At 37.9% G+C, this 10,196-nt stretch overlaps 1 protein-coding gene across 1 annotated transcript; it reads left to right on the top strand.

The window, feature by feature from the left end:
• The first annotated feature begins 1,735 nt into the window (after nt 1-1,735).
• On the top strand, nt 1,736-10,196 carry mfsd12b (major facilitator superfamily domain containing 12b). The gene is made up of 9 exons (XM_053322639.1): nt 1,736-1,997; nt 3,857-4,067; nt 5,040-5,172; nt 5,254-5,439; nt 6,249-6,341; nt 6,423-6,515; nt 7,671-7,844; nt 9,732-9,826; nt 10,045-10,196. Exons 1-9 carry the CDS (start codon nt 1,736-1,738, stop codon nt 10,178-10,180), a joined length of 1,383 nt encoding a protein of 460 aa, XP_053178614.1. The 3' UTR covers nt 10,181-10,196.

Raw genomic sequence — 10,196 nt, 5'->3', positions numbered from 1 at the left:
GACATCGGGAATTGCAGGTGAAAGAGCCCTGAGTTATTTAAAGGAGTACTCCAGTATTTTTAGTATTTCACCAATTTGGGTTAGGGTTAGGAGATCGAAGCACACTGGAAGCAACATTTTCCCATTATGCACACGCAGTTTATAACGCAAGCTTTCTGTTAAAAGAAATTGTAGTCTTCAAACCCAAGCTGAGATGAATTCCTGGTTATTTTTTCCCAAGTTTTGGAAAGTTTCCACCAGAGCTACAAAAGATATCGTACAATTGTTTTTCAGAGACTGAGATGTACTCCTGAACTATGTGAAATCAGTGGCGTTGCCCTTTTTTAAAGGATCACTTCACAATTTTTTCTTAAAACAGCAGTCAAGTCTGACATTTAAGTTTATTTGAAGATAATATGAGGATTCAGCTGTCTGGGTTAAGTCAAATAAAGTGGACATCTTCCACAGTGTCAATGTTTTTAGTTAAAAATTCTCTCTTTGTGTCACAATGGACAGTTTTTGGGCTCAGCTGCAGAAAATAACCATTGCAAAAAGGGAATTTAGCACTAAAAAGATCATAACTTTGAAAAATATTGACTTGATTTTTACTAATTTGCATAAAAATAAACTTTTAAATGCTTATTTGCACAGCATGGGGACTGTGGATTTTGTCCCCCATCACATATATTGAAAGTGCATTATGAAGGCATCTTCTAATAGTCATGACCAGGAGGATTGTTTTAGGGCAGACTTGAAAAATTGTGAACTTGTCCTTTAAGACCCACTTGAGCTCCCTCACTGTCATGATTCAGTTCTGTATAAATTTATCTTTAGTTTGACATATGACACAAGACTGTCAGGCCATTATGTCACCATTGTGTGATGTGAATGATGACCATGTGAAACCACAACATATGTGTCATGAAGTGGTAAAGGGAAGTTTAGGTTCTTTTTCACGTGAAGTTTACACAAAGCGCGCTCATTAAAATGAACAAGCCCACAAAGTTAACTGACCACACAAACATGATGTAAGAGATCTGAGGAGTACTGGATCTCATAATTATCACAATGGTAATCCAATGTCAATTTCAGCAAATATTTCACACCTGGTATGGAAACATATCTGTTAAGCTTTTATGAAACTGACATTTTATTCTTTAAACCTAAATGGTATTAAGGGGTGAAGGAGAGAGAGATTTTGGAGGACAACAGTGGGGTCCGTGCTTGAATCACTCGCCATGTGAAGAACAAAAAGAGGAACCAGTTTGGGCACAGTAATGTTGCTCACGAGTTCTCAAAACCACTCATAAGCACGGCTTGATTATTCATCTCTTTTAGATATGAGGCGTGTACATTGCAGAGCTGTATGTCGGGCGCTTTATAATAACCTGCAGACGAGATAAACCGAGGATGTCATGGTGCGCCCGCGCGCTTTTACGCGTGAAGTCGTCGGTGCATCCAAACGGTCTCTGATGGCTCAGAGAAACTTTTTGTTGGAGCATTAAAGTGTTCGACCGGAAGTTAAACCGGTTCAGCTGACCAGCGTGGGGACCCAGCTTGCCATAATCCATTACATTGCGTTTATTATATGGTTTAATTATAGGGAGGTTTTTTGGAGATGCTCAGACCAAGGTTGAACTGTGTTTTTGCTCAACGTCTGTTAGTGTAACTATTTGCATTATGTATTTGTAAATATGAAAACGACAGATCTCTAATTGTGAATAAAGGAAGTTTTATCACAGGAGTCAAATCAGTCATGGAGCAGTCTGTGTCTGCGGATCGGTCTTTGCCGGTCTTCAGGCGGGTTTCTTACGCAACGGGCCACTTTCTGAACGACCTGTGCAGCTCTATGTGGTTCACTTATCTGCTGGTCTACTTCCACTCTGTGCTCGGCTTCCTGAGCACCACTGCTGGTGTGCTGCTGCTCATCGGGCAAATAGCAGATGGAGTGTGCACGCCGCTGGTTGGATATGAATCCGACAGGACCCCCGGCAGGAGGAAGACCTGGCATTTACTGGGTAAGTATGCGAGAGAGTACATTAAGTCACACGTTTTAAGTCTTTATTGGACGTTTGAGGTGAAACCAACACTAGTTTCATGATGAGCAGTGATAAAATGGTATTCAGATTATGAAGTAACAATAGTAATAAGCCTACCACATTATGATTATCCTCTACAAGTAAAAGTCATGCGTCAAAAGGTGAGTTAAAGTACAGAAATATTGTCTGCAAAATGACAAAGTATCCCAAGTAGAAGAACTCATAATATAGCAGGGCTGCTCTCATTGGATTATTATTGGTGCATTAATGTGTGAGGGGCATTTTAATGAAGTTCAATTAAATTACTTTATATACTTTGAGCTACAGTATAACAATGACATAGTAATTCATAAATAAGTATAGTGTACAATATTTCCCTCTGAATTGTAATGGAGTTGAACTATTGCATAAAATGCCAATGGTCAAGAAAAGTATCTCATGTTGTGGGCTGCTTTTAAACGGTGATGGAAAAAGTACTCATCTTTTACTTAAGTAAAGGTGGCAATACAATGAGAAAACACTCAAGTAAAAGTCCTGCATTCAACGTCATTCTTGGAGAAAAGTACATAAGTATTGTCAGTAAAATGTCAGTATCAAAAGTAATTGAATATTAATACTGTTTAATTGATCATTGAGTTCATGTCAGCAGCATTTTTATGTTGGCAAGGTTGAGATAATTTTAGCATATTTATACTGTTGGAAAATCTATAACAATGTAACAAATCATATGCTTGATATTGATCTGAAAAGTAGCTTCTAACCATAGCAGTGAAATAAATGTAGTGGAGTAAAATGTAAAATAATTGAATTGACAAGATCTGGTGCTAAGCCCAGAACACCCAGAGCCAGGGACAATGTTTAATGTGCAGAATTTAATTGAACTGCGTTATTTGACTACTGCAAAACCTCAGTAGTAGCCTAGTAGTAATGATTTATTTTTCGTCCTTATCAACAATTTTTGATCAAAAGGAATACAAACAATATTACATTTATACTATATTTGATATTAATGATTACATTTTTTAAATGCATTTCACTTGATTTCACTCTTAATCACAGCTGTTATAAATTCACTCAGATTCAGTCAGCAGCAGGTTGAAATTGCTGTTCAGAAAAAGTGACTTTAACCAGATCTTTAAATCCCCGGGGTTTAAGTCCCAAACACTCCACCCCTGGAGAGTGGGAATATAAAGTAGTACCAGAAGTGCCTAGCCCAAGTGGACTTACAAGACATGAAAACCAGATAACAGACAAACAATTAGAGCAATTAAACATATAAACCATCCTGACGCTTTTTCCAGGCTTCAGATACATATTTAGGAAACTTAAAGACATTAAAGTTAAACAGCCAGTCCATTCTATCATCATCAGAGCACCAGAACAGTTCATCATACAAGGGACAGTATAAAAGAAAATGTGATTCATTTTCACCTTCGTTGAGTTCACATAATTCACATAACCTTTCATCTTCAAGAACGTTTTTAAATCTGCCAACTTCAAGATTGAAGGGAAGGATTCCTGTTCTCAGCTGTGCCACTAAGGACCTTTGATTTCTTGTTAGGTTTGCTTTAACATAAGGTTCAGATATATTTAGATATCTTTAAGTTAAGAAAAACAAACTACCATAAGTTGAAGTCATTTCAAGCACTAAATAAAAAGGATATAATTACACTTTTCTGAACAGAATATAAAGTAGTTTAAACACAAGATGTGATTTATTATTTATGCCGGTATCTTGAACTCATACTCGCACACCACAGTTGACTTAATCAACACTCAGTAATATTCTGCAAAGATTAACGGGACTTCTCCTAATCAGCTGCTCGCCTACTTTCCAGGAACCCTCTGTGTCCTCTTGTCTTTCCCCTTCATTTTTAACCCCTGCCTGGCCTGCACCAACAACACTGCTGAGTGGGCTCAGATCATTTACTTCTCCCCCTTCATCATCGTCTTCCAGTTTGGCTGGGCGGCCACTCAGATCTCACACCTCTCCCTCATCCCAGAGCTGGTGTCCAGCGAGAGCGCCAAGGTGGAACTCACTGCGTACAGGTGAGGTGACGTCATCAAGGACACAACTGATGAGGGATCTTTTAGTGTAAAAATATAATAGTTATTATATTATAATGTTATGATGATTTTGGACTATAATGTTATTTGGAGACACAAGGAGACATCAAAACTGAATTGGTCCACTGACACTGAATATCGTGACTGATTCTATGATTTGTTTGAGATATATAGATTTGCAGCTATGAATTAGAAAATGTACATTTACATTGGAGTGTATTCCTCCTTTAATCTACGTCATTAATAGTGACATCAAGTCTCTGAGTATTTGTTTGAGTTTGTTATGAACTCTGCAGTCCATGTCTGACTCACACAACAGCAGTTTCTCCTTTACAAGGAATCTCTGATGCAGAATTTCACTGTTATGGGACATTACATTACAGCCACATTTTTCCATTCAGCCCTCTTGTGAATAAAGGAAATAAAGCTTTTTCCAAAAATAATTTTATAACCAAGGTTGTTTGCTTAGTCAAACTTGCCGTAATGTCAGAAAAAAATAATCTTAATAATGAAATTGGATTGGTATATTTTGCTTTGATTTCGAACATGATCCAGTCAGTTCTTCCACTGTTTGTGCTTTCCTCATCCATCTGGCTTCCTTTCCAGCCGCCCTTTTTCCCTTTGTGCAATCCAAACCTCGGTTCCCATTTTTAAAGAGCTGTCCTCCAATAATGCACTGTTCATACATAAACATAATTATTTTGCCAGCGGAAGTTAAAACAGTAGCAGCTGAGTTCTTGGGTAAAAACACAACAGAGGAACTAACATTCCTCAGAAAAGAGAAGTAACTGTTTGTTGTTTGATTTGATCATATTGTCCAGTGCAGCTAAAATCCTAGAAGCCGTAACTTGGTAAATATAGAAGCAAGTACATATCACTGAGTCTGAGCTCTACTTTAAAGCTTTTATAACAACTGAAGTCGTGTTTGAACACTTCATATTCTTCCTTGTGTAGGTATGCATTCACTGTGGTGGCCAATATCACGGTGTACGCTGTGGCCTGGCTGCTCTTTCACTTCCAGTCGCAGCACAATATGGATCCATCCATCTCAGGCAGCCTGGGCCCGGTGGACATCCCTCTATTCAGGGTTAGAGAAGAGATGCAAGAGACATTTAACCACTCTGGCAAAATCAGCACTTTCACTTGAGCTGTCTGTCTCTATTTATAGACGCTGTCCCTGATTATGATGGGCATCGGAGCATTGTTCTCTGTCATATTTCACGTCGGCACAAAAGAGAGTGCACCACGCTCAGAGACGGAGAGTCAGCTGCTCACTCCGGCCCCCTCACGGGAAGCTTTGCCTCGTCCTGTATTCCGGTGGAAACACTGGCTGAAGGAATCATCCTTCTACCAGGTGACTCCTAAATCTCTGCTGCAGTGAATTCATACTGATTTGCAAAGTTTCTCTTCCTCTTTGTTACAAGGAATTGGTCTCTGCTAACTTTAGATATAATTTGCTATTGCAGTTAAGTCACATAAATGTTACATTCACTTATCAGGAACCCCTACACAATCTAATGCAATCCAATACAACATCTCTGCCATAAAATATTTAAATAATCATATTCTGTCCACCCCATTAACATACATGAGGTTAGATGAAATATTAGGAACACTTTTCACTGTAATACACTCCACTTCAACACCACCGCCCACTCACCTTTCTGGCAATGTCAACAAAGTTTAAAATATACAAGCTCCATAAAAGCAGAAATTATGGCTGAGCTGTTGTATTGGATTGTATTCAGTTGCACAAGTGTTTCTAATTAAATGCTTGGTGAGTTTATATCACAGCTAACTATTTAGTAAACTATCCTGCTTTATTTCAGAATTATAGATGTAGTTTTCCATTACTTCCAGGCTTCTTCTTTGCTTTAATGTAATAGATTTAAAAAAGGGGTTTAAAGTAAAACAAGTCTGTATTCCCCAATATAAGAATCAAACTTGGATATTTCAAATACACTGAGCTCTAGCTGTGTTGCATGATAAAAATTAAGCAATTTTTTAAGAGTCTACTAATTGATGTCTATATTCTACAGAAATGAGTGGAAACTAATGGCTGCCTGGAGCTCTAGAAAGAAAATACAAAAAAACCCAAAACATAAATTACAACATAAATTCATGAATTGATCCTTTTTGTTTCTTTGTTTACTTTTGTACCAGGTGGCTTTCCTTTACATGTGCACACGACTAATAGTCAACCTGTCCCAGACGTACATCTCAGTTTACCTCACCAACTCACTGATGTTACCAAAGGTAAGACCACACATTGCTATACAGCCTCTGCTGAAACATCTATGTAGCTGTTTAATATTCATTTTCCTGCTCTCTCCTCAGAACTACATTGCCATCATACCACTGGTGATGTATGTCAGCGGCTTTGTGTGCTCTCTGGCCATGAAACCAATCAGCAAGCTCATAGGCATCAGTGTGAGTGTCTCAGTTTTCATGACATTTATTGTATTTGACTAAACAGGAAGCAGCAGCTGAAGGCTCCTGAACCATTAAGATAAATGTTTTCTATACTTCATATAAGTGGCATCAGTGGATTACAGCAGTAAAAACAGATATGAGCTGGAATTCTCTGACCTGGACAGTGACACTGATATTAAGACATCAACATTAGCTGGTATCTAAAGCCTTAAACTGGCTGCTGGAAAATATGAGCTTTACAAATTGAGCATACAGACAATGTATTTTTTAAATTCCAACTTATCTATGTCTGAAAAGTGGAGCAGTTGGTTCGTTTTGATGAGCCACATTAGGTTACATTTGTGTAATTGTTTTATTGATCACATTTAAAAGACATCCTAATATGTTGTTAATATGTTTCGTGTCTTTATTTCTTCTAAGTAATCCATGAAGAAGGTCTTTTATTCATCTGGCAAAACTGACACATAGACATCGACATATCCTCTGCGCACCACTATAAGAATAGAAATGGACCAATTATGTTATTTAACTGTGTTTTTTGTCTCATCGGGTTATAAGATGTTACAAAGACATACTTATTAGGATTTATATGAGCCTCGTACTGTAGATTTATGAATAGAGAAAAATATCAGCTTTTGTCACGGGGGCCAAATATTTTTGTTGGAGGGCCAGATTTGACTCCCAGGCCACTATTTGACGACCACTGCTATACACTCATTAGTATCCTGTTTTGGAGTTCTGGTTTTGAACATTTTTGGGATATGATGCTTATATAGAACATGAGATACACATCACATCAACATTTTGGTCATCTCTTTCACTAGAACAATGTACTCATTTAAGCAGCAACTCTGTCATTTCTGTGCGGAGTTTCCTCAACAGTTAAAAATAGAAAAAAAGGAACCAGTTTTGAAGATGGACTTTTTTTCTCAAACCAGGGTATAAACTTCACATGCACAAAACATAACCAGGATGTTAGCGTGAGTGTATCATGGCCAGAAGTTCCCTTAATGGCAAACATTCAGTTTTATAAACTCTAAAATATTGGCAAACACTGCCTTTGTATGAGGAATGAATGTTTATTTCATGATTAATAAATTGCTGATTTGAACGAATGATATATTTTAATGAGATGTATTTGTTTGTTGCCAGATGACATATTTAATAGGCCTGCTGTTGGTGCTTGGCTTCGCTATCTGGGTGTTTTTGGACAGGAACATGGGAGCTCATAGTATCTTCGGCGCAGCGGCGCTCCTGGGAACCGGTTCAGCTACCATCCTCGTAATGTCTCTGTCCATGACTGCCACACTCATTGGGGATCAGACGGTAAGCGGAGAGCAGCTCACCTCCAAATGGTTGGCAGAATTACGTCAATTAAGATCAAGCTATATTCTCCTACCCATGGGGAAATTTGTTTTATACACCACAATGAATAAAAAAGTAGACAGCACAAGGTAACAACACAGGCAATAATATATAAGACAAGATATAAAACCAGTAGCACACATCATAAAGCCCCCAATCATTGAAGAAAGCGTTTAACCCTGCATCAGGAAGCTCTGTGCCATCTACAGGAGGGGAGAATCATTTTTAAAACAAGGTTAAAAACCAATTGTGCAAGAATAAGTAATTCATATATAGAAAACATACAAGAAACATACAGAGATATACCGATCTTTATAGGACTTAAGCGTTCCAGGTCTGGGGTTACTGACACTGCACTAAAATCCAGAAGGCAACAACTTTTGGTCACAAGACCTCTATGAGCTGAGATTTGATGGTTTAAAAAGTCTCAAGCCCATTAAGAACGACATAATACTATTACTGTGTTACAATTATGAATACAATTCACAAGTTCATAATGTTTCAAGTCTGTCTTGGTGACCAAATATTTCAATGCCCAAATGAATGTGTATTTAAAAGTTTATTTGAAGATAATGTGAAGCTTCAGTCATCCAAATCAGTCAAATCAAGAAGATATTTTCAATTGTTCTTTTTAGAGCTAAATTCCCTCTTCTTGTTACAATCGTTCCAGACCATCGAGACACAAAGAGGTAAATGTTTACTAAACTTTACTTGACTAACTCAGACTGCTGACGCCTCACCTAATAGTCAGTATGAACAGGAGCAAACAAAACCTGCTTCAGTGCTCATGTAGGCACCTGACTATGGTTTTAAAGGTGCAGTGTGCAGAATTTAGTGGTTTATTCAGGGCAATGGACTTGGCAGAAATGGAATATAATACATACAGTTAGTTGCAATCTGCAACCTCACCACTAAATGCCTCTATCCTACACATTGTAGCTTTAAGACAGACCTAAAAAATTGTAAACCTATATCCTTTAAGACAGACTGTTTTGATTTTAAAATGGATTCCAAAATGCACTAGAAAAAATGAAAGGAGGTTGATGTCAACAATATAAATTAAGGCGTGCATAATGTTCTCCAGATCATGGGGAAATATTTTGTCCGTAGTTTGAGGAAACTTCTAACATAAGATCTTCAGCAGCTTTGCCAAAATGTAATTGTGGAATTTAAATGTTCAAACTGTGAGAGTTTAGAACCAATCAACTCATGCTAGTCCTTCAAACAAATCATCCTTGAAAAACAAAAAATCACATGCATGCCAAAGTAACATTCAGAAGTACAAATGTGCAGAAAGTGTTCAAATAGTTTTTTTTTTTCAATGCAAGTTTTGGTTACTGCTGCCAAATTTCAAAGCACAAAGAAAAATCCTCACATGGCAGAAACAAACAGCTACTTTTTTGGTTTTAATCGTCACATCAGAATCAGCTGTTCAGTCACAAGAGCATTACGGGAAGATCTACAGTTCAATGAATGCGTTAATGTTGTGCATTAATATTAAGATTACCATAGCAAACCAGTAAGTTTGTTCTCAGGCCACTGGATCACAATCCCTTTAGAAGAGTCTATCAGCTGTGAAATTAAAGGCGAGTCTTTGGGACTGCTGTGTTTGAATCACAGCACATTTCACTGCTGCCTTCTCATGTCTTTGTTTCTTCAATCACACTGTTGAAAAAGTGATTAATGAAAATACTGGAAAAAATGCTCAGAAAAGGTTCTTTATGTCTCTTATTGACAAAACCCCCCACCATGAACATGTTTGTAGACTTTCAAGATTTAATTGTGCTTCACTACAATAATTTTAAAATCTCCAATCTTTCTTATTATATATTCTGTCTTATTTTGCAGCAAAGTGGAGCCTTCGTTTATGGGTCGATGAGCCTCACAGACAAGGTAGCTAATGGTGTCGGGGTCATCCTTATCCAGAGCATCAGACCATGCAGGTGAGTCTTTCTGTGAACAACAACGACCCTGATGCCTTCTGGAGGTCATTTTATCCCACACCATCTCACAAGACAGTTTGATGGATGATCAATAAACAGACTGATAATAAACTTTTTTTTCTGTCTGGTCAGAACACAGGAGAGATTTTGTCCAGTTGATATTTTACATCTCAAACAGGACACCTCTTGAACATTTTCTTTTCTTTTCTCCTCCACAGCACAGAGGCTTGCTGCCCGGCCTGCGTCTGGTTTTATCGTAACGTCATGGCGGCAGTCACTGGGGGCGTGGCTTTGGCTGCAGCACTTTGCCTGTTTACAATTATCATCAAACCAATCAGGAGACGGAGAAATTAGGGCTCTGATTCTTTCT

Source organism: Scomber japonicus, chromosome 7 (genome assembly GCF_027409825.1).
Source record: "Scomber japonicus isolate fScoJap1 chromosome 7, fScoJap1.pri, whole genome shotgun sequence".
NCBI lineage: Eukaryota > Metazoa > Chordata > Actinopteri > Scombriformes > Scombridae > Scomber > Scomber japonicus.
Note: the sequence above shows the minus strand (reverse complement) of the source record. Positions and strands in the feature narration are given on the sequence as shown.

Coding starts and splice junctions, on each gene's coding strand:
- mfsd12b (XM_053322639.1), top strand. CDS start 1,736: ATGGAGCAGTCTGTGTCTGCGGATCGGTCTTTGCCGGTCTTCAGGCGG. Junction 1,998..3,856: donor GAAGACCTGGCATTTACTGG/GTAAGTATGCGA, acceptor CCTACTTTCCAG/GAACCCTCTGTGTCCTCTTG. Junction 5,440..6,248: donor AGGAATCATCCTTCTACCAG/GTGACTCCTAAA, acceptor CTTTTGTACCAG/GTGGCTTTCCTTTACATGTG.